The sequence below is a fragment of the Gymnoscopelus braueri genome (assembly GCF_963280865.1).
Source record: "Gymnoscopelus braueri genome assembly, chromosome: 7".
NCBI classification, from domain to species: domain Eukaryota; kingdom Metazoa; phylum Chordata; class Actinopteri; order Myctophiformes; family Myctophidae; genus Gymnoscopelus; species Gymnoscopelus braueri.
In genome coordinates, this window is record NC_137608.1 from 7915828 (window position 1) to 7941398 (window position 25571).

Consider the following 25571-nt stretch of genomic DNA (forward strand, 5'->3'; position numbering starts at 1 on the left):
ACCAGAGATAGTATCAATCCATAGCCTGATTGAAATTGGTATGTATACATATACACTATCCCTACCTTGTGTGCTATTTCTTACATTGTCAAGTGCATTGATTACTTATACGGTTTGGTGTCTGTACTGCTGATCGTGCTATATCCACGCAATGAGGCAGCTCTTCACCCCCCAGCATATGGTTAAAGGGGATGATTTGGTTTCTGAATTGCTGAAACAGGCTATTTCAAAGAAGTTCCCTGATCCATGGGTCTTGTATACATTTTCATGTCAAGGAACCCCCAAATCGATATGTGTTTGGCTGCAGACCCCCACGCGTTTAAGTGCTTAACAGGGGTGTTTTTGGTCCTAGCTAAAGGTACTGTTTAGGGTCAGTCCAGTTAGCATTATTATGAAAAGAACAGGCGACTTGACATCATTTGGTCAACAGGACTATTTCACAATATTTTCCAAATTTCCTTCAATGCTTTTCATTATGAATAGAACTAAAGCTTTAAATAATCAATACAGGGAAGCTGTACAGCAGTGGTGTAAAGTAACTAAGTACATTTACTCAAGTACTGTACAATTTTGAGGTGTTTTTTACTTTACTGGAGTATTTTCAATTTTCAGTACTTTTACTTCTACTCCACTACATCTCAGAGGCACTATTGTACTTTTACTCCACTACAATTATTTGAAAACTAAAAGTTACTATAGTTACTTTGCAGAAATACACTATATATTATAGATTATAATTATATATTATATATTTATATATTATAAAACATACATTAACCACTTCAGACATATTTTATACATAGGCTATTTGAAAATAGCCGATCTACAAGCTCACATGCGACGCGTTGTGATCTGCTATTTTCAAACATTACAGTACTTTTACTTTTGACACTTTAAGTATATTTTGATGCCAATACTTTTGTACTTTTACTCAAGTAACATTTTGTACACAGGCCTTTTACTTGTAACAGAGTATTTTTATATTGTGGTATTGCTACTTTTACTTAAGTAAAATATGTACTTCTTCTTCCACCACTGCTGTACAGTATATCTTCCGGCTGTGCATTCACTCATCTGTCCCTGAACGCCATTGTACTGTGTTTCCGTCAGCGCCCTCTAGGTGTCGCTGATGTTCTGCAGCTCTGCCTCTGTGATGATGTTGATTGGTTTGTGAGTGTTCTTCAGCTATGATGACAGTGGCACTCACACTGTGGTTTGGATGGAGTCAGTGCAGAGTCGTTGTTTCTGAAACCTGAGCTGCAGTCGTCTCTTTGCAACACAAGCAGAAGCAGGAGTCGAGACTCGAATTGATTGAATTCTGGTCTGGAAATAAGAAGAAAAACACTTGACAATCAATTATAGCCTTCAATTTGGAAGAACAGAAATAGAGGATGGGGCCCTACATACTTCTTCATATGACAAATACAGAGTGGAAATAAACCAAGCTCACAACGCATCGTGAATTATTGAATTAATAAATGTAAAAAATAATATGTATATATATATATATATATATATATATATATATATATATATATATATATATATATATATATATATATATATATATATATATATATATATATATATATATATATATATATATATATATATATATATATATATATATATATATATATATATATACATACACACACATATACATATATATATATAATATATATTAATGCTAAGATGTGTATTTACCTTCACTATAGAAAAACAAAAGAGACTGAAACTGCATTGGAATAGGCATATTTTGCTAGGTTCTCAGGAGACTATATTGTCTTGTTCCCAGCATGCTGGTATAATGTGGGGCAGGGATGAAGGCACATGTTCCCCTGTTGTCAGCTAGTTGTCTCTGAGCTATTTAGGATATGCTGTGGGCTTCAAGGGCCACAGAGCAAGTCACTTCTGCTGGGGGAAGTGGTGGACAATATGCTCAACTCAAGTATAAATACTCAAGTATTCCAAAGGACAAATTAGGCCTATGCAGTACATTTTCTTTATAATATCAATGCATTGCTGTAATGACATTTAGAACATTTCCAAACGAAGTAGGCTATACTTACAGTACCAAAGTAAAAGTGCTCAGTATGGGCAATTAAAAATAACAACAAACCAAAAAAGTGTAAAAAGAAATTCACACTTTTTAGAAAATAGGCTAGCATACAAGCTCACAGTGATCACACACGTTTTGAGCTTAGATCGTCTATCTTAGAATAGATTCTATAAAATAGGGCTTAATTGTTTAATTTACGTTTTGTAATAATAATCAAAAGCCTAACTTTTAGGCCTAACTTTTTTTTCAAATGTATTAGTGAGTGTAAAAAGTAACAATATTTGCCTTTGCAATGTAGTGGAGTATAAGAAGTATAGCCTATTGAAAAAATGAACACTCGAGTAAAGTAAAAGTAGACCTCAAATTGCACTTATAGTTATAACTTAAGAAGTACAGTAGCCTACTTGAGTAAAGTACTGAGTTACTTTCCCATAGTTATAAAAATCAGTGTTTGTAGTCACTCAGAGTTAAATTAGCACATGTATTAACCCATGTAATACTGTGTAGTTCTGATTATGTTTTTTTAATAGACATTTGAACTGTACATAACAGTGCGTCACAATGTTTATAATATAAACTTTCACATAATAAATCAACGCCTCCTTTTCTCTCTCTCTCTCTCCCCCTCCCACCGGGGCCGGGACGTACCATTCACGCGTTTACGGGGGAGGCCGGGGAGCTGTCAAATAAAGCATACTCAGATAAATCAAACATGAATCCATTATAAAGTTATTGTTTTCAATATGTCTTAGTTATTAAGTCGTATTATTGTTTTTCATTTTCATTAAACGTTCACAACACATAACACTGGTGTTTGTTAAAATGAAGAGACCCCCCCTAGCTGTGGTATCGGGAGACCGGGGCTTGTTCAAAGTGTCTCTCCCAGGGAGAGGGTTAGGAGAGTCGGGGAGAGGAGAGCTGTCACACCGCTGTCTGCTCTGGAGCTGCTGCTGTTTATGAAACAGCCATGTTTCATTACTTCACCTAACTAGACACACAGAGAGGACAGAACCCACGCTTTAGCAAAGATTTCGCCGCCGCACAGCGACTGTTTTCGGGGCTCGACGGAACCAGAATGCCCGTAAAAGGCGGAGGAGGATACCGCATCAAGAGCGACAGCGTCGGGGTAAGTTTGTGTCGGTGTCTCGGTGGTGGGTGGTTGGGTTCCGATTAGCGTATCATGTAGCAACATCCGGTCCGGGTCTTTGGAGCGGATACGGAAATAGTGCGTCAATGCATGTGTGCGTTGGGAATGACCGGATACAGTAGGGCGGGCTCTAGAACCGGAACGGAGGACTCGAGCAGTTAATAGAAACCCCAAGGCTTTCCCAACGGGTTTCTTTCTGTTGCCCGTTAAAAAAATAGCCCATCTACAAACTCACAATGCGATGCGTTGTGACGCGTTGTGAGCTTAAGTTGTACATCGGCTATTTTTGAATATCCGAACTATAAAATAGGGCGTAAGTGGTTAGTGTCTGTTTTGTGGTCTAATAATAATCTAATTCTACAAAGTAACTTGTAACTAAAGCTTTCACATACTTGTAGTTGATTAACAAGTAAAAAGAGAGATTAAAAAGGCACCCGACGAAGTATAAATCACGTTAACTTTTACTTTGGTGTTTGTTTATTTACTTTATGTATTGGTAAAGTGTTCGGGTAGGTGTTGCTCTGACGGTAGCCAATCACCTTCCAGCCCCTGTCGATACACCTGTTGTGTGTTCCGGACTCTCCACCAATAGGAACACTTCACTAGATATGAAATGTGTGTACTATAGTTCACTGCTCCTTAAAATGGGGTCCGGCCGGGGACCCCTGGGGTTCCAGGGGGTCCACAGCAAAAAATAGTAACAGTTTAAACATTTAAGCCTCATTATTTTGGCTATTATATTGTATATTATATTATATACTGTATATAACAGCAGCTTTACAAGCATCAGCATCATGTAGATTGGCTGTTTTAGATTTTTTTTGGGCAAATCTTCTCTTATGGGAGTCCCTGGCTCAGCATCTTTTCCAAAGGGGGTCTGTGGCCAAATACTAGCCACAAGCAATTCTTAGATTATATTTTTAATATCTGGAATGGACTCTTTGCAATACCAACCCTTGACAGCCCATACATCCAAACAGAAAAGTCCTATCAGATTGTATTAAACAACGTTAAACTCACCAACATTGCAGCTGTACGGAAAGCTTGAATTATCCTCTTTCTATCTGCAAAGTTTTTGTTTAATAAAAATCCACCGTAGACATGTTAATGAGCTACTTTCTGTCAATAAATTCTGTGCAGGTGATTATTTTTCTAAGTGTTGGAGTTTGGAGTCAACATCCTGCTGCCTCCTGCATCATGTGCAATTTAGAAACAGGTGGTACGCAGGACCGTTGAGTGATTTCCCACGAGCGCTTACAAACTCCAACATTTAGAAAAATAATCACCTGCATGGAATTTATTGACAGAAAGTAGCTCACAACATGTCTACGGTGGATTTTTATGAAACAAAACTTTGCAGATAGAGGAGAATTCAAGCTTTCCGTACAGCTGCAATGTTGGTGAGTTTAATGTTGTTTAATACAATCAGATAGGACTTTTCTGTTTGCATGTATGGGCTGGTTGGTATTGCAACTCTAGATTCCAGATATTAAAAATAGAATCTAAGAGTTGCTTGCAGCGAGCCAAATACAATGTTTGAGAACCACTGCCCTAGTCTAGTTCAATAGTTGGCCGGCACACAAAATGTACAATCTCTAGTGTTGATTTATCTATGAGAGTGTAAAAATGGAACCAATTGGACCCTTTTGGAGATTTTATTATTATTAATTAAAAGTTGCAATACTACAACGTAATAATCAAGTAAAACTCAAAATGTTACTTGTGCAAAAAAGTATTGTAAAAAAAAAGAAGTTAGTATTGGCATAACTATACATACTGTACCAAAATGCAGAATGGTCCATTTCACAATGGTGTATTCATTGTAATTAGTACTATTGATGTGTTCATCAATTGAATTTTGAAGCTGGTAAAGCTTAGTAAGCAGTACAGATTTTATATACTTTATGTGCTGTTGGTGCTGTAAGTGACAACATAACAATTTAAAAAAGACAAAAAAACAAATAGGGCTGCGTTCGCTTCCCGCGTTCGCGCGTCTTACTTGTATATATATATATGTGTATATATATATATATAGTGGTTTAAAAAAAGTTAAAACTATATTCAAATGGCATCCTGATAGGATAAAATGTGTGTACCACCTTGTTACTAAAAGAGCTGGAGAGACCTGTTACTGAACAAACAATGATTGCTATCAGAAAACTGTATAGAGCTATTTAAATGTATTTTTAAACAAAAACAAACATCGCTCACACAACACTTTTTTAATAACTCAAAGCGGCTATTAGGTCGGCTATTTTCGGCAAAGTGATTTAGTGTAGAGGGAAACGTGGAGGCGACCCAGTATAGAAGCCTGGGGGACCCCGGTCAATGAAATATAGGGTATAAATGGTTAAATGGCTGACAGTTGAGAACAGTCGGAGTCAAGTACTTTAATTGGTTAAAGATACTGGATATGCCAGTGCCACTGATTTGCTTCCCTGAAGGTTTCAGAGTGCATGAGGGGAAAATAGCTATAGAATAGAATCGATTGCCATCTAATATTAAAACAACAGCCCCCGCTAACCGGTGTCAGAGCAGTCAAGGGGTTAATACTGAGTTGCTGAGAAGCAGCCAGGAAATGGTGGTCTTGAATGTAAAAATAAATCTTTTTTGTTTGATTATTTTCATTTATTTATGAGTAGGCCTGTCACAAATTATTTGAATATATGTTGAAACGGTTTCATACATTTTCAGAAAATGTGTCATATCTGCCCTGTGCAATTTATGAAAATGAAGCCTATAAAACCAAACAGAAATTTATTTTGTATTAATAGGTTGCTGTTCAATGCCAAAAAAAAACACTATTAAATAGTTAATCGCAATTATTTGTATGACAATTAATGGTCAACTTAAATGTGTAATGGTGACGGCCCTAGTGAGGAGGACCATGTCCTCATTCAAGGCTCTGACAGCCACATGGGAAGAAGCCTGGAGCCCCCGGCTGTGACACAACACACCTCCAGCGCTTTTCCATTACAGCTCATCCTGCAATGGAAATGAGTCATTATGAGTTATGTCAGATAATTGTAGCGGAGTAAAAAAAAAAGTACAATATTTTCCTCTAAAATGTACTGGAGAAGTATCAAGAAATGGAAATACTCAAGTAAAAACACAATAGCGGCTATTTGAGCTGTTGTGTGTGTTGGTGGTTTTATAAATATTTAACCAATGAAATGTATTAACAAGCGCTTGTGACAAGATAATAACTACACTAGAGCAATTTGGAATATTAAAAAAAAAACAGTTTTGGAGATATGAGATTTCTACCCGACTGCAATTCTCTCTCTCTCTCTCTCTGTGTATGTATATATATTTAAGATTTATTCATGGAATTTTATGCTTTATTTCAGGGAGCGGGGGGAGAGAGACAGACAGAGAGGGGGAGGCAGGATGAGAGAGGGAGGGAGAGGGGGAGGCAGGAAGAGAGAGAAAGTAGCCAAATTCCAATACCCCAACTTCCACACTCGCTCACTCCACTTGCGCATTAGTCCCGCCTCCGAGCGTGGAGGAGAGGATTATATGCGAGTCCGGAGGAATCAGGCCGGCTGGACTGACAGCCACATTCCAATTCCTCACTCCTAGCTGCCTGCTCACTCACTCCTGCATTTCACATTGTACATTAGATGCTCTATTTCTCATATATGAGATGTTTGATCTCATATGACAACAAACCGCATGATTGTATAAATAAAAATCGACATTCAAAATAGCAGATATACAAGCTCATAGCGCGGCACGCTAAATTTCAAAATAGCACGCTAAATTTCAAACACGCTAAATTTCAAAATAGCAGATATACAAGCTCATTGCGCGGCACCGAGTGCCACGCTATAAACTTGTAGATCTGCTATTTTAGATTTTTTTTAAACTTTTGCAAATCTTTGAATATACGGTATATATTTCAACTCAAATCTTTGCTTCTGGGGGGTCCATGCAACAACGTATTTTGAGATGGGGGTCCGTGGCCAAATACATATCATTTTGGGGGCCCTTGAGATGAAAAAGTTTGAGAACTACAGATTATAGCAACATAACACACAAATGTTCACTTTAAAAATATATATTCAAAGATTTGCGCAAACTTTCATGATTTTTCAAAAAAGTGCAGATCTACAAGCTCATAGTGCTCTATACTGTGCTATGAGCTTGTATATCTGCTATTTGCTTTGAATAGCCAAAGTACAAGATAAAGTGGTTCATATCTAAAATGACAGATGCTTTCCCGGTCTTAATGGGTTAATTTATTGCTTCAGTAGCTTTGATCACTGTTATTCAGAATGATGTGTATAAATGCACTTCAGTGTCTCTGCAGTTTAATCAAGTGGGTCACCCCCAAACCGCTCAGCACACGCATGCAGGCGCGTCATGTTTACATTTTAGCATGAGCACGCAGAACAAAGTTTCGACGTGCACTCGCTGTTTGACGCTCCAAGCGGCTTGGAGAGATCACTCGCTCTCCGGTCTCGGCTCCTCCAAAAGCAAATGTCCATGTGCAGTGGTGGAAAGTAACTAAGTACATTTACTTAAGTACTGTACTTAAGTACTATTTTGAGGTATTTGTACTTTACTTGAGTATTTCCAATTTCCAATACTTTTACTTCTACTCCACTACATCTCAGAGGCAAATATTGTACTTTTACTCCATTACAATTATTTGAAAACTTTAGTTACTTTTCAGATGTAAATTATTATTTTATGAAACATACATTAACCACTTTAGCCCTATTTTATACATAGGCTATTTGAAAATAGCCAATCTACAAGCTCACAACACGTCGCAGCGCGTTTAGTACTTTTACTTTTGGTACTTTAAGTGCATTTTGATGCCAATGCTTTTGTACTTTTACTCAAGTAAAACATTTGAGTACTTTTACCACCAATGTCCATGTGGGACAAAACTATTTCAGAGGACCGAGTGTGGGTGAGCGAGTGAGTAGAAATTTGGGTATTGGAAGAGTGAGAGAGAGAGAGAGTGTGACATGCAGTAGAGAGTCTCTTGGACAGATTTGAACCCAGGTCATCTTTGGGATAGGCCTGTCACAATTATTACATCATCGTATAATCGCAATTATTTTAGATAATCTAATTTATTTTTTAATGCGTTTGTACAAGGCTGCTTCTGACTGGTTGGGTCTTGCAAATTACATAATTTACTGGCAAATGACATCATTACCTGGCCAAGGAAAGCCGTGTTGGACTGAAGTTTTGATAGATTGAAGTTTGTATTAACAAAACGTGCATAATATTTGCCCATGGCAAATCACTCAACCCCAGAACTCGTCTATTTACAGTACAATAAATTGTCTTCTGTTCAAATGACAGTGTAGCTAAATATAACCAGGTGTGAAAAGGTCTCTACAAATAGAAAACCCCCAAAGTGTTTCTTTCACATCTTGAGAATGAAACAACATAAAGTAATAAGCAGTTAGGAATCCTTGTAAATTCTACTGAGAGATCTGCCAAGGTTAATTTTAAAACACTCATAAACTTCAATGTATGAAATATGAATTTCACATGACTATACTGGTGGGCTATACATAATACATTTTAGGAAGGAAGCTGCGAGCCATATAAAATCTGTCTAGTCTTGGACATGTCTGTTCTAGGGACGGTGCAGGTCATTCAACAGGACGGCGTACAACTCATCGAGAGTGTCCCTTTATTTTACACTCTCGGTGTGAAGATGGACCCGTTTAACTCTCAGACTTAAAGAAATACTCAGAATTTTACAGCGTACATATCAACTACATGTACATACTGTAGATAGGCCTGTCGCAAATTATAATCGCCTGATCACATTTATTTGACCTAATCACAGTTAAAATCGTCAGAATTGTTTCCATTCTTCTGTATAAATTCTTGTTGACTTTATAGTTAAAATAGCTCACAACGCGCCGCAACATATTGTGAGCTTGTAGATAAGTTATTTGCGCTATTTATTTTAACATTTTTGAAATTATATCTATTTTGATTATTGGCACCAGTCATTGACAGTCATTTCTGTGCATATTTAAGTTATTTGTCATTGTCATATCTGCCCTGTGCAATATTGGCTTACAAAGCCTAACAGGCAAATGGGAATGTCATTTTGATTCATATGCTCCAATGTTCAATGCAAAACAACAAACAAAACACAATTACATCGTTAAACGCCATTATTTGTACGACAATAAATCGTCAGCTAAAATGTCATGATCGTGACAGACAGCCCTACGAGTACGCGTATGCACTGAAGATTCACATGTGATCAGCATCCGTGACCTCAAGTCAAGCAGGACAGCAGCTGTGTGCCATGCAGGTGACAACTGTGCTGACGCCATCCATCGTCCACTGTGTGAAGCCACTGGCCTCATGCAACTTAATGACATGTTAATGACAAGTAACAAAGTCCATTTACTCAAGTACCGTATTTGAGTATTCCTTTTTTTTCTCTCGATAAAACAACCATTTCTCTTGTGAGGACACTGCAGGAAAATGAGTACTCGTCCATTTCTCAAATTACACACACACACACACACACACACACACACACACACACACACACACACACGACATCTCTCATCTCATCTCCTACCCAGAGTGCCAGTGACAGCAGTGCTAGATTTACACTCTCCTGTCAGGAGTATGTCTGTCCTGTTATTACCGGTGCCACTGATTTGTGGTGTCGTGTAGATCTTGTGGAGCTTGTAGATTGGCTATTTTTGGTGCACATGATCACAGGCGCACAACTAAATATAATCCAGGCTTTTAGACAGTCACTTCATGACGGTTCACACACTGAACACAGCAGCTCTGCAGCAGCTTGAGTTTTCCAGGCAGCAGTGACTGGCTGTGGTTGGCATCTTGTAGCCAGGATGGCAGGATGGCATCTTATAGCCAGGATGGCATCTTTTAGCCAGGGTGGCATCTTTTAGCCAGGGTGGCATCTTGTAGCCAGGGTGGCATCTTGTAGCCAGGGTGGCATCGTTTAGCCACTAGCCAGGATGGCATCTTGTGGCCCGGTTGGCATGGTGTCAAAAACTGCAGTGCTTGTCAAACAGCAGAGTTTTGCATTAAAGGGCAGCCATCAGCCCGAAATGTGAAGTGGACAGATATAGCGCCACCATGAGGCTGATTTTGAAAATGTGGGACGGAGGTGCTTCCTTGGTTTGCTGGGAGTGTGCGTCCCAAGTTTCACGCCGATCGGTACAGCCGGGGATTCGCTCCCCTGGCCATTCCGGCCTGGCAGAGATGATCATTAATCACAATATATGTATGACATTTAATCGTCGACTACTATTTCATGATGGTGACATCTCTAGACCTAGCCCTACTAAACTTATGATGCCTTTTTTAGATGTTTTTTTATTATGTGTTTTATTGATGTCTATGAGAGCTGCTGTGACACCTTAATTTCCCCTCTGGGATGAATAAAGTACATACCTACCTACCTGTTGTCAGGCCCAAAAATCTCCATATTGAAATATTTTGTGTTTTCGTATATTGATGCCCTACTTCCTTTTACGATAGTATCACACAATAGTAGCAAAAAATTGCCAGTCTACATGCTCACAACGTGTCACATCGCGAAGCGTTGTGAGCCTGTAGATCAGCTATTTTTGGAAATAATGTTAAAGGTAAACAGAACGTGTTTGGGTGTGTCTGTGGGTTTTATAAATATTGAACCAATGCAAAGTATTAATAAGAGAAGAGCTTGTGACTAAGTAATAAGTTAACTGCACTGGATACATTGGAACACAGGGTTCTTCCCCCCGAATAGTACCGGTTTTGGACATACAAGGTTGCTATTCAAGTACTTTATTTCAGAAATGGGCAAAGAGAGCCGGCTTGTGGAGACATTGGTCATGAACCGAGTTTGAACCCATGAACTCATGCCTGTTAAGTTTGTGTGAATTGGAATACACACACCAGTGGTGTAAAGTAACTAGGTACATTTACTCAAGTACTGTACTTAAGTAAATGTTTTTGGTATTTTTTACTTTTCTGTACTTTTACTTCTACTTAACTCCACTACATCTCAGAGGCAAATATTATACTTTTACTCCACTACAATTATTTGAAAACTTTAGTTACTTTTACAGGTATAAATTATTATATTATAAAACATACATTAACCACTTCAGCCCTATGTTATACCTGGGATATTTGAAAATAGCAGATCTGTAAGCACACAACACAATTTTCAAACATTTCATTCAGTACTTTTACTTTTGGTACTTTAACTACATTTTTTATACCAATACTTTTGTACTTTTACCCAAGGACATTTTGAACACCAGACTTTTATTTGTAACAGAGTGCTTGTACATTGCAGTATTGATACTTTTACTTAACTAAGTAAAACATTTGAGTACTTTTTCCACCACTGGACATTTGAACCCATGAATGCCTGTTAAGTTTGTGTGGATTGGAACACACACACACACACACACACACACACACACACACACACACACACACACACACACACACACACACACACACACACACACACACACACACACACACACACACACACACACACACACACACACACACACACACACACACACCAGCGAACATGTGCTGTATTAGGTGTTCCTCTAAACCTTGACACCAAGCCTGCTGCATGTGTCACCACTCCGCTCACCCACTGGTGTAATTACATGTCATTGATTTGTCCAAACGCCTGTGTGTGTGTGCGTGCGTGTGTGCGCTCGCTTGCTATTTTAGTTCCTGTTGCGTGTGTGCCTGAGGACACAAACAGGACATACTTCCAGGGAAGAGGAACTGACACCCACTTCCCCTTAGCAACCGTCCATCCAGGGCATGGCAACCGTGTACAGTAATCGTCCAGCCAACGGAACGGATTTCTGTTTGGATTTGAATTTGAAATGACTTCTATAAATAGACTTTCCCTTTGAAGGGAGACACAGGCATTTCTACCTACTTAGAGTATTTCTCTATTTTGGTATCATTATTATTATTTGTAATATTACTTATACTATTAGGAAACATACATTAACCAATTACGGCCTATTTTATACTTTGTCTATATAAAAAAGGATCTATAAGCTTGTACTAGATCAGCTATTTTCAAAAGAAGTTACACATTTTGGGCCATTCATAATGAGTAGTTTTACTTTGGTACAAAAGTATAATAAGAGTATTTCTCTGTTTTGGTATTGATACTTTTACTGAAGTAAAAAATCTTCGTTTTGAATTAGAAATTAGCTCTATAAATAGACTTTCCCTTTGAAGGGAGAAACAGCACCTGTCCTTATTAATTCCACAATGCCTCTTTGTCTTCACTGAATCAAAACATGCTCCTTTGTTTAGCCCTTTGGACAGTGGTGGAAAGTACATTTACTCAAGTACTGTTACTTAAGTACAATTTTGAGGTACTTTTACTTCACTTGAGTTTGTTAATAATAATTATTCCATACTCATATGATATACTTCTACTCCACTACATCTCAGAGGCGAGTATTGTAACTTTTACTCCACTGCAGTTATTTGACACCTTTAATTGCTAGTTACTTTGTAGATTTTAATTATTATTACTAAACATACATTAACCAATTAAGATCTATTTTAGACATGATGATATTTTACAAGACATGATGCGACACGTTTTGAGCTTATAGATCTGTTTTTTTTTTACTTTGGCACTAAGTATAATTACTTCACATAATTTTATACTTTTACTCAAGTAAACTGAAGTTTCTCTATTTTCGGTATTGATACTTTTACTTGAGTAAAAACATCAGAGTATTTTGTCCACCACTGGTTTTGAATTAGAAATGAGCTCTATAAATAGACTTTCCCTTTGAAGGGAGAAACACCACCTGTCCTTATTAATTCCACTTTGAATCAAAACATTCCTTTGTTTTTGCCATTTGGATATTTTACACTTTGGATCCTGTCTTAACATCATATAGTACAGTCACTGTCTGGCTGAAGCCTTGGATGTTACTTTTCACCAAATGGAACAAAGAACCTGTGTTCCAATGGATCCAATGTAGTTATTATTATTTAGTCACAAGCTCAAGCTCTTGTTAATACTTTTCATTGTTTCAATATTTATTAAACCCACAGACACACTTTCAACCTGGCCTCCCTATTTTGGACATGTCATTATAGGCTTTCAGCTATAATAATTATAATTATTGTAAATGATTTTATTTAAAAATAACTAAAATAGAAGAATCTACAAGCTCACAACACATTGCATCGCAAGTTCGCAACGTGCTGAGAGCTTGTAGATCGGCTATGTTTGGTACTTAACACTCTGATGAAATATTAAATGCAGCATTATTTATGAAAAAAAACAACAACACAGACAATGACGATATGTATTAAAGAGCTTACAGTGCTAAAGAGGTGTGTTTTTTATGTTGAATGTTTGATTTAACTGGAGTCAGAATAGATATGTGGATGATTTGACTGTGCTGGGTGTGGCTTTGTGTGTGTGTGTGTGTGTGTGTGTTTGGCATTCATTTGTGCTTGCCCCATGTGTAAATTTGAATACATGGTTTGTTTTATTTGCGTCTCCCTGTGTAATCATATCAGCTGAATTTACTTCTATCCCGCATGGGTTTCGCTTGGCACATTGTCAGCTTTTCAACTCGAGAGTCGAGACATTTTGTGTCAACTCATATTGTTACATCACAGATTTACAGAAGTGGGTGAATGCGCCAATTTTGTAGTTTTCAGGAAAGGGATGAAGAACAGAAATACTGTGAAAGGAAAGAATTACTCATCACAAGGTCACCGGTTCACCTCCCGGCCCCCGGTCTGTGTCGGAAGTGTCCCTGAGCAAGACACTTAACTTAACCCCTAACTGCCCCCCCCCAACCCCTAACTAACTGTTGTAGATCTGCTGTTTTGGCTATTCTTGAAACTTTTTGAAACCTAAAAGAAAATGTTATTCGTGTGCTCCAGAACGATGTTTCTTGTGGGAGTTAGTTTTGATATGGTGCTGTTGGACTGCTTCCAAACAGACAAGGCCTCACCCCCCCCCTACTGTGATAGATACTGTATGGCACCCTGCCAATGGGAGCCCAGACCCCAGGTTGTGAAACACTGCCCTAAGATATCCCAAAGAAAACCCCCCCAAAATATGAGTGCAATGAAATACAGTATATCCTCGCTGTCGGGCAGAAACTTTGTGTATCTATATAGTATATTTCACCTTATGTCAAGATTATAGCTAAGAAGCTTAGGACGACAATGTACAAATACAAGCAGGTCAAATATACAAATACAAATACAGTGTGATATAGGGTGTTGGAATATGTGCATGTGGCTCATGGCAGCAAGGCGTGTGTATGTGCGTGTATGTGCGTGCATGTTGCTCATGCTGTAAGGCGTGTGTATGTGTGTGTATGTACGTGCATGTTGCTCATGCTGTAAGGCGCGTGTATGTGTGTGTATGTGCGTGCATGTGGCTCATGCTGTAAGGCGTGTCTATGTGTGTGTATGTGCCTGCATGTTGCTCATGCTGTAAGGCGTGTGTATGTGTGTGTGTGTGTATGTGCATGCATGTTGCTCATGCTGTAAGGCGTGTGTATGTGTGTGTATGTGCATGTGGCTCATGGCAGTAAGGTGTTTGTATGTGCGTGCATGCATGTGTCTCATGCAGTAAGGCGTGTGCGTGTGCACGTGCATGTTGCTCATGTGTTATCTGAGGAATGGCAGGAAGCGTGGAGGGTGGAACGGTTTACAGAGAGACTTCCCTTTACAGAGAGACTCACAGGGTCCAACACGCTGACCACACCCTGTCGGCCAAAGGGCAAAGCAACGCTCGACCCCATCTGATCTGATTTATTTACTCATTTATGACCTAAATCACAACACTGTGTTTATCCCTTACTGGAATGTGGAAGTTTATCAAACGCTCTCATGGGAGACGCACATTACTCTCAGTTGACCGGGGAGAGGCATAAACCTGCACACCAAAATGAATGTTAATTTAAATCTGAAAGTGTCAGAATTGACCTGTAACTTTCAGGGGTGTTTATTTATTTTTTGGGTCCATTACACCAGTGGTTCTCAACCTTTTTGGCTGGCGACCCCCCCCCCCCCCCCCCCAAAAAAAAAGACTTGGCCATGGTTCGCAAGTCGTAACGCCCCCCTCCTTCGCGACTCACCAATCTAACCACATACACACACTGAACAAGCGCTCGTGCGCGTGCGTGCGCACACTGAACAAACACGTGTGTGCTCGCATACCAACTGAGACTGCTAATAAAATATCTACATTAGTTAATCGTTATGGCTTTTTTAGGTACATTTTGTCATTTTCTACCGGGGTTTTGATAAGAGGAGTAATATTACACTTGAGTCAAAAGGAAAATATATGTGCCACTTGTCTTCACACAGCTCCAGTATCCAATGGCATTGGCCCTGCAGTTCCACCTCCCAGACGTTAAGCTTTCGTGTCACATTTGGGCTGATCAATTTATTTCCCCCCCTTGCTTTGTAAACAGCTGTGCCTCAACTTGCCCACTTTGAGTTTCTCACTTGCAGGTCGAAGTTGACAATACTTGTGGGGTGTTAGAGTAGCAAGTAGATCGGCTATGTTCAGATGATCTCGTGCGTGGACGTGCTTGAGCTACACAGCGCTAACTCAGTCAAGTCTTGAAAATAACAGTCTTGGCCTTTCTCATTCGAGTCTTCTCAATCTCTGCAGACAAACGGGGCCTTCAGATTAAGCGGGGAGCGCAGTCCTCCACGGCTCGTCCTAAAGCACATCCAACGCTGTCGTTTTATAAGCTCACAGCACTCCAAGCACAAGGACCGATTGTTCAAGTGCTGTTATGCTTTGGTTTGGTTTATTGTTTACTTTAGACAATGACCCGCTTTAGAGAACCACTGAAACAAGTCCCCCTTTCATTTAGAACCCCCCCATCATCTGCCTTCCTTTTTCTATGGTGGTGTTGTTTTTTCTCTCTATGTCTTCATTCCGTCTTTTCTGTCTGTCTGTCTGACTGGTCCCATTGTGATGATGTCACTGTGTTATTAATGAGTGCACTGTTTTCGCGTACTGTGGATTCCTCTGCCTTCATTATGCAGCCCTGTGAGCCTGTTTGCTCTTTAGTTGGGGCTCGCTGTGCGTTCAGCTGGCCTGTGGCGCCTCATGACAATTTAAAAGTTTGGCTTTTAGCGGATGCTCTTATCCGGAGCGACTTAAGAAGTGTGAGATCAGAATAAGCAGGGTAAACATGAACTCTACTCAGTATGTAGTCACATAAATAGAGTGCAGAGAAAACAATGTTGTAGGATGCCAGGTGAACAATCTAGATAACATTATGTGCTTTGGAAACTATAGGATGACAGGTAAACAATGAACCTAGCTTCTGTCTAAACAACATGCTATCTAAATACCATTCTGTACATTTGTGGTAGAGACAAAACAAGTCTAAGAGACACAAACATAAGAACAAGTCACCTACAGTAGTGATTAGGGGTGGGACGATATATCGATATATCGCGATTTTCTCCCGCGATAAATAATCGATATCCTCCCGAAAAATATCTATTAGAAAAAAAAAGTTTGTGATACGTTGTTTTTCCTACTCTGTATTTGTGTAATGATGATTTTGAACTGTTTGGTGCTATTTTATGTGTTTATGAATTGAATACAAGGACTATCGTGATATATCGTTGGTGAATTTTCATGCAATATATCGTGATATCGCAATATATCGATATTTTCAGATATCGTGATATATCGTTGGTGAAATTTCATGCAATATATCGTGATATCGCAATATATCGGCATTTTCAGATATCGTGATATATATTGTTATCGTGGGCCTAATATCGTGATATCGTATCGTGAGGTACCCATATCGTCCCACCCCTAGTAGTGATAGCTCTGCATAGTGAACTAGCATCTATCGAACAAAGGTGACAAAAAGGGATACAAGGGGTGAGGTGGAGTCTGAAGAGCTGAGTGCTAGGGGGTGAGGTGGAGTCTGAAGAGGTGAGTGCTAGGGGGTGAGGTGGAGTCTGAAGAGGTGAGTGCTAGGGGGTGAGGTGGAGTCTAAAGAGGTGAGTGCTAGGGGGTGAGGTGGAACATTGGGAGTGAGTGCACTAGTTCTGACTGCGATGGGTGAGTTTATTCCGCAGCTTGGGAGCCGTTGTGAGCTTGTAGATCTGCTATTTTCGGCTAATGTTCCCCTCAGAATAGGGATTCTAGGGTTCAAGTGGTTAATGAAAAAATCCTATCACACAAATATTTGGCAGACCCCCTATAGTAGCTCTGAGGACCCCCTAGGAGTCCCGGACCCCCTGATCTAGGATGCGTGGAGTGTTGTCCAGGGTGTTAAGGGAAGGCTCGTACAGCATTCCAGTGTTGGGTGAAGTGAGCGGGAAGGGTTGTAATGGGGGTCTTGAAGGTATGGGGGTGTCATGACTTTGGTAGTCTTGTAGGCCAGCATCAGTGTTGTGTAGCCTACCGGGTGTGGGCAGCAAGCAGAAGCCAATGAAGGGAGCGCAAAAGGGGGCGAAAAACGTGAACATTTGTGGCTGTTTGAGAGCAGGCGTGCTGCAGGCAGCATTGTGGATCAGTGCAGTGTGCTCTTGACCTTTTCAGAGCCTCTGCTGTTGAGATGGGAGGTGAACACACACTTGTGGCCTAATGCTCTCCTCTCTGCCGGATGGTTCTCACCTGCTCACAACATGCGTGTGAGCGTGAGTGTGAGTGTGAGTGTGAGTGTGAGTGTGAGTGAGACCGGTACATGAGAGAGGGTCAGGCAGTTTTTAATCTTGATTAGAGCCTGACCGATGTATTGAAATGGCCGACAATATTGGCCATTATCTGGATCTGCTATTTTGAACATTTCTTAGAAGTTTTTAGTTTTTTATTCGTGGATTGTATTTATTTTATCTTTTTATTCTTTTGAAAATTTCTGAAATTCTTTTGAAAAATGTTGGAAACTTTCTGGAAAAGTTTAATATTTGTGGGAGAAAACTAGCTGTCAGTCAAAGAACACGACAGAAGAGATGTTTAGACTGGAGGTTGTGGTTGCAAGGGGATATGGGGGGGGGGGGGGGGTGATAGGGGAGATGGCAGCTGATTGCAGGAAGAGGATTTAATATCAGCCTCATCATCTCCTCTCCGCTCGACTTTAAAGACATTCCACATGTGCTCTGAGGGGGAAGACACACACACACACACACACACACACACACGCACACACGCACACACGCACACGCACACAGGGAGGGAGAGAGACACACACGTCCAGTAGTCTCATCTCATTTTCCACATCAAGGGCGTGTTCCGCTGGCTGTATTCCTGACTTCATACTTGAGCAGTTTTTAGCAGCTTGTAGATCTGATTTGTTTTGGGGAAATCGTGAGAATTTGTGCAAATATTTGAATATATTTTTTTTTAAAGCAAACATTTTTAAATATTTTGGTCCAGGGACCCCCAGAAGCAAAGATTTGAGTTACAAATGTTCGCTTTAAAAATTATATATATATTCAAAGATTTGCACAAATGTTCAACATTTTTGAATAGCCAAATTATTAAATAATTAGCCTGGTAAACCCCCCTCCCTCCGGAAATCTCATTTGCATTTGATTTCAGGAAGGAGTCAATCAGATGCAGCCAATCAGCAGTTTGTTCCCCTTCAGCCAATCAGCAGCTCATTTTCCCCACCACCAGCCAGTCGACAATTTGTTGCGCGACGGCATCGCTCACCGAAAGGAGAAATCAAGATGTATCTGCATAGACTTTTGAAGGGGTTATGCCGAAAATAGGTTGCTTTATTCGGATACAATGCGTGTCAGTGCCCGCCCCTGCCGGTTCTCTGAATTTTTATTTTTAAATAGGCTCTGTCATGATTAATTGACCACATACAGTATATGAAATTAAACAACTAAATGATGTCCAAAAGATATCTTAAAAGAAAATTCCGTGCCTCAAAAAAAGAAGTTTGAGAGCGTTTTCAAGTTTTAAAACCGAAACCAAACACAGCGGACAGAAAAAAATTGCTGATGTTCCATTTTGGTCGGCTGTTCATGTTATGAACTCCGGAGAAACGCCCAGACAGGCCTGTAGGCCAGACTCACTGCTGAAATCAAATGAAAATTAGATTCCCGGAGGGAGGGGTTTACCAGGCTATAATAAAATAATGGTTATATAGCTCAAATCTAAAATGACACAGATGCGTTCCCAGGATTGAATGGGTTAAAGGGAGTCCGTGCATCCGCAGAACCAAACAGATTACCATCTGTCGAACCTTTCCCTGGATTAGATTGGAAGGCTGATTTATAATTTGTTGCTCGACGGCATCGCTCACCGAAAGGAGAAACCAAGATGTATCTGCATAGAAAACTCTCACTCACAACGCCTTGCATTTTGAGCTTGTAGATTGGCTATTTTCACAAATTTTGCCTCTTTCTTAGGTAATATTTGGAGTTTTGTAGTATAGTTTGGTGGTTACATTGGTCTTATTATTAGTTTATGTAAAAAAATGTTTTTTTTACAGGTATTAAAAAGTCCTTAAATTACTTATACTGTATGCTGGGGGTCAAACCACTGCCCTAGGGGTTGAGGTGGAGTCTGAAGAGGGGAGTCTTCTTCAGACTACGGCAACAAACTGGGAGTTTTAGGAGGAGTGTTTTAGGGAAGTATTAGTACGGCATTCCTGTGTTAGCTGATCTAAGTGAGCGGGAAGGGCTGTAGGGGTTGGACCATGTCTTGAAGGTATGGGGGTACGTACCACCATGCCTTTTGGTTGCCTTGTAGGCCAGCATCAGTGTTTTGTACTGGGTGCGGGCAGACACCTTTTTTAGTTCCGAAACTTCCGAATGAAGGGAACTGAGAAATATGAACATTTTTGTGGAGGTTGAAGACCTCACTAGCAAGCATTTTGGGCCTCAGTAATTGGCCAAGTAATGTAGACCATTGGTTCTCAAAGTGGGGTCTGGGGACCACCAGGGGTTCCAGGGGGTCCCCAGCAAAATGTTTTAATATAGAATCACAATCATTTTAACCATTTTAACCTTTTATACTTTGGCTATCCAAAAATAGCAGATCTACAAGTTCATAGCGCGTCACCGAGTAAAAATAGCAGATGAGCTTGTAGATCTGCTATTTTTGAAAAATCCTGAAAATGTGTTCAAACCTTTTTGAATATATATATTTTTAAAGCAAAAATTTGTAACTCAAATCTTTGCTTCTGGGGGTCCCTGAAACAAAATATTTTGAATTGGGGGTCTGCGGCCAAATGCATATGATTTTGTGGGTCCTTGACATGAAAAAGTTTGAGAACCACTGATGTAAACATTACTCGATGGGCATGCATGCATGGAGGTGCATGGCATTGTTTTGGAGTTGAACCTGAGTGTTTTTTTGTCTCGGTGCCAGGCGGATATAGGGACACAGAGCTGGGTTGGGTTACTGTCCCGGCGCCCATCAGGTCACCACTACTCGTGTCTCAGGTGGCATTCCATTGGTCCACACTAGTCAGCTGGGGGCAACGTATCAGTGCGGGGAACGTGTCTGTGTGTAACTCCACTCCGCCGCTCTCCTCTTGCGTTCTTGTCCATCAGCGTGAGATGCACTGTAGCAGCACAACAGGTGTGCAAAGGATAGTCTGCGTTCTATTCGGTCGGACACTTTCTCTTCCAGGGCTGCGCCTATTGATTATCTCCTCAGCAGTTATTCTATCGATCACTTTTTTGATTAGTCGACTAATCGAGAAGGGGATAAATTTTTTTTTTTTTAACGAATCGAGGCAAAAACCCTCATGTATTTTTTATACTCGGCTAAATCAATTAGTCTTATTAACAGCCCAATTATTCTTTGCCCTTACAACGGTGTCCTACAAGAATAGCAGATCTACAAGGTCACGGCGTATCGCTTCGCGGTACGTTCTGAGCTTGTAGATCTGTTATTTTTGGTGTTTTTTTGGGAAAATTTCAACATTTCAACAGAATTGATTCTTTTATAACCATCAACTAAATTGATGACTTTGATTAAGTGTAGCAGCCTTCTTCATAGTCTCTAGTGTCTTAAACGCGTGGGGGAGGGGGGGGGGGGTGGGTTGGTGGATGCGATCAGGATGTTGTTTCTCGGGCCCTCTGTCTTGGCTGGTTTCTGTAGCCGTTCATGGTAAACTCTACCGTCTGTCCGTCTACCCCGTTCATGGTAAATGCTGCCGTCTGTTCTTCTGTCCATCTGCCTTTACCGGTGCGCCAAAATGGCTGTTCGCTTTCAAGACCAGGTAGGCATTTCGTCATGCCAGCTGTGTTTGTGTATATATATAAATCAATCGTTCTCAAAAGTGGGGTCCGGGAAACCCCTAGGGGTCCTTTTTAGGGGGTTCCAGGGTGTCCCCACTCCTCAGCTAAATTATTGACAGTTAATAGGAACCAATTGGATCCTAAAAGGTCTGTCACTCAGAGTGTACAAATGGAACCAAATCGACCTTTACAGGCCCATTTGGTCCCATCAATGCCTAACCCTAATCCCAACCTGAATTTGTACCTAATTGTAAGGCCTAACTCTAAAAATGTTTTTACTTTAAAACAAGCCTTTCTCTTGCGAAGACCAGGAGAATTGACCTCACTATGTCTATTTCTCTGCTATACTTGTGGGCACATAGTAATACAAGTGTACACACACACACACACACACACACACACACACACACACACACACACACACACACACACACACACACACACACACACACACACACACACGTACGCCACCTAGTTCCCATGGGCGATGCACTCCGCTACACAACACACAACGAACTGTTAATGCGTTAATTATTTTTCCTCTCCTGTCTGCGCTCTGGTTGAGCCGCGGTTGACCTCTGTGCTCCTGTACTTTTAGAAAGGCCTGGGAAGAGTTCTAGATACCAAAATGACTGTCTTTATCTGTCCCCTCACTGTAATTACTGCCTCCAATGGAAGGCTTTAGAGATTGTATGCATGCTGAGGGCTGAAAAGCTACAAAGGAATGCCTCCGTAATAAATGGGTTCAGCCCACCACTAATTAACACATAATGAAAATACGTCAGACATTAGGGAGCTAGCACACTTTTAAATATGAATGCATGTTCCATTATCGTTGTTATATGTTTCCATTATATGTTCTTCTTAAGCTGTGTTACTCTTCTTTGGCTGCCCCATTTCAAAAGAATAATCAAGTCGAGGCACTTTAACATTAATTTATAGATGAAATGAAATACATGACCTCTTACCGTATAATATTAATGCCCCTTTTTGAGTTTTTGTTTTCTCTTTTTTGTTGTTGCTATAATTGCTGTTTAATTGCTGTTTTATCTACAAATTTAAGTCGTGTGGAATTACTGTAATTTTGAGACACGGTATAATGGCTTCGTGCGCAATTCAACCCCGGTGCGTCCACGATTTAAGTCGAACAGCGTAATGCATTGTGGGGGATACCCAGTGGCCTGAACATGTCTGGGGGTTGCTGGGAAGTGTAGTCAGTGGCAGAGCCTGTAATGGCCCATCAAAAAACCCACATGGAATGTTGTCTGTCTGGACACTTAAATTACTAGCTGCTCTTGTGTCTCAGATGGACATCTAAATATATATTTTTGTTATTTACAGTTGATTGAAACCGTATTAGGTGGTTATCATTTTGTTTTAGTTCTTTATGAATACAGCTGTCCACAAGCCTGCAAATCCCTTTCATATGAGATATGAAAGGGAGCGTTCGTTTACCCCTCTCAGAAATGTCGGTATGTCCAGTATGCACCCTGGCCAGATTTGTCATGTGATACGTCATGTGATACGCCGTCTTGTTTGCTTCTCAGAGACGAGGTTGGTGTGGCGTAGCGGCGAGACCAGTCCGTCTGGATTTGAATGCTTTGAATGAGGGAGAAGGAGAAATTCAAATTCTGACCGCAATCGAAACTGGTGTTTTATATGATGTGAACATGTGTAATCGACATCTGTCGTTTATATAATATTAATACATGTAATTAGACTTTTGGCAGGGACTTCTGTGTATTATATAATATACTGTACTGTACTGTAAGATATATTGCATAATCAAATGAATTAAATCATTTAAGCTTGTAGATCAGCCTTTTGAGCTTATAGATCAGCTATTTGAGCTTGTAGATAGGCTATTTTCTTGTAGATTGGGCAATCAAACTTGTAGACTGGCTATTTTCTTGTAGATTGGCTAATGGCTACCAGTAATCAAGCTTGTAGACTGGCTATTTTCTTGTAGATGGTGTATTTTCAGTTAGTCTTGTGCACTCTGGAGTCTCTGGAGCCAATAAAGTACATTGGATTGGATTGAAGTGGGATGTGCATAGTGTCAACACGGGTCATGCGGCATCAAGTTTGTTTACTAACATTGATTTTCACCCGGAGAATGCTGTGTTGTTGTTTGTACAGTGCGTTTGATCATTCCACTGTTTGGAGTTTAAGAACGTCTGTGTACCAGCACTGTTTGTGAAGCGTGTCATTTTGCGAGGGTATTGATGGTTGGTGCCATACTGTAGCAGGACGGGGATGGAAGAACACGCACAGTATTGTGGAGCTGAAGTCAAGTTCAACCACTTGAACCCTCTAGGCCAGGGGTCTTCAACCGGGGGGGTCCTCAGAGTTACTACAGGGAGGGCCAAATATTTGTGTGATAAGATCATATTTTTTTTACTTTGAACCCTAGCATCCCTATTCTGAGGGGAACATTAGCCGAAAATAGCAGATCTACAAGCTGATATTTTTGGCCAAGATGTTTGGAGTAGAGGGGAAAAAGAGTAGACTAAGTAGATCAGTGTGAAAGTTCAAGTTTACTAAGTAATGAGCATTTAAGTGGTTAAATCAATGTCTGAAAACACACATTAATATGAATCCAACACTGATCATAGTGCTGTAAAACTAGTCTATGAAGCTATCTATGAAATCTGAAAGATCACAATTTTATACAGTGGGGGGGTCCCTGCTTCATCTCTCCCTCAGCTAAGGGGTCCTTGGGCTGAAAAACGTTGAAGACCCCCTGCTCTAGACTAAACTGAGTGGGCTCTTACTTACTTTTGCGCTTTTTCGTCTACACCAAATCTCTTTGCCCGAAAATAAAGGTCAGATATTTAAATATTCCAGATTTTAGAAATTTGAATTTAAAGGTTGTATAACTGTAACATTTAGATAAAACATTTTTGGGAGGAAAAAGGTGTTGGCTACTCAAAGGTCAAGATCACACTCACACGTTGGCGACGCGTTGTGAGGTTGTTGTAGAGCAGCTTTATTTCTTCTTCAGCGCGGGACACTGTCGTACGACAAAGTATAACTGTCTAGTGTCCTCTGTCAGATTGATGTCAGCGGAAAAGGTCATTTTCTGCGATAGGGAATCCCTGGGTAGCAGCGCCCGGCTCCCTGCGACTTTGAAGATTAAACTTCACTTATAATGAAATCTCTGCTCTCTATCCTCTGTTCTGGGCCTCTCTCTCTCTCATGCTGTTCTGGACCTCTCTCGCTCTCTCATATGCTGGGAATGGAGTGCACTCAGTGCAGGGAGGCGTGGGATGTGGATTTTCAAACTGCGTATTTTGAAACTTGTCTTCCTTCCAATTCCTTCACTTTGACAATGGCGGATTGTAAATATACCGCGCAATTGTACTCATGTACAGTACTTAAGTAAATGTACTTAGTTACTTTCCTCCACTGAAGTTTAGTGAATTTACACCCCATGAAGCCTTGAATATGTGGAGATTTCTTAGTTTTTATCGCATTCCTCAGCCAATAATCCATTATTTAATCCAATAATCTCCACGTATTCAAGGCTTCATGGGGTGAGTAATTGATAGAAAATACGTCTTTTTTTTAGGATGAAGTATTCCTTTAACCCTTTAAGACCGGGAACGCATTCATTTTAGATTTCTTTGGCCATTAAAAAATGGCAGATATACAAGCTCATAGCGCGGCACCGAGTGACGCGCTATGAGCTTGTAGATCTGCTATTTTCGAAAAATCGTGAACATTTGCAAATCTTTGAAGTGTGTGTGTGTGTGTGTGTGTGTGTGTGTGTGTGTGTGTGTGTGTGTGTGTTTTAAAGCAAGCAACATTTTTAACTCCGATCTGTGCTTCTGGGGGTCCCTGGAACAACAGATTTTGAGATGGGGGTCCGCGGCCAAATACATACCATTTTGGGGGTCCTTGACATTTTTTGTAGAATATACTGTTTGTAGAATATATATTCAAATGTTCACGATTTGAAAAAAAAATTGCAGATCTACAAACTCATAGCGCGGCTTGTAGATCTGCTATTTTTGAATAGCCCAAAGAAATCTAAAATGACACAGATGCGTTCCCGGATTGAATCGGTTAACATGCATCCAAGGTTATCTGAAAAAGAAAAAAAAAACGTTTCCACCA

The 25571-nt window shown here is 40.2% G+C and overlaps 1 protein-coding gene across 1 annotated transcript in view; it reads left to right on the top strand.

The window, feature by feature from the left end:
- Positions 1 to 2924: 2924 nt before the first annotated feature.
- Positions 2925 to 25571, top strand: part of LOC308088847 (tight junction protein 2-like) — a 70776-nt gene continuing 48129 nt past the window's right edge. The window contains exon 1 of the mRNA XM_080433434.1: positions 2925 to 3188. Coding sequence (XP_080289560.1) covers positions 3138 to 3188 — 51 coding nt within the window. The 5' untranslated portion in view covers positions 2925 to 3137. The remainder of the gene's footprint in view (positions 3189 to 25571) is intronic.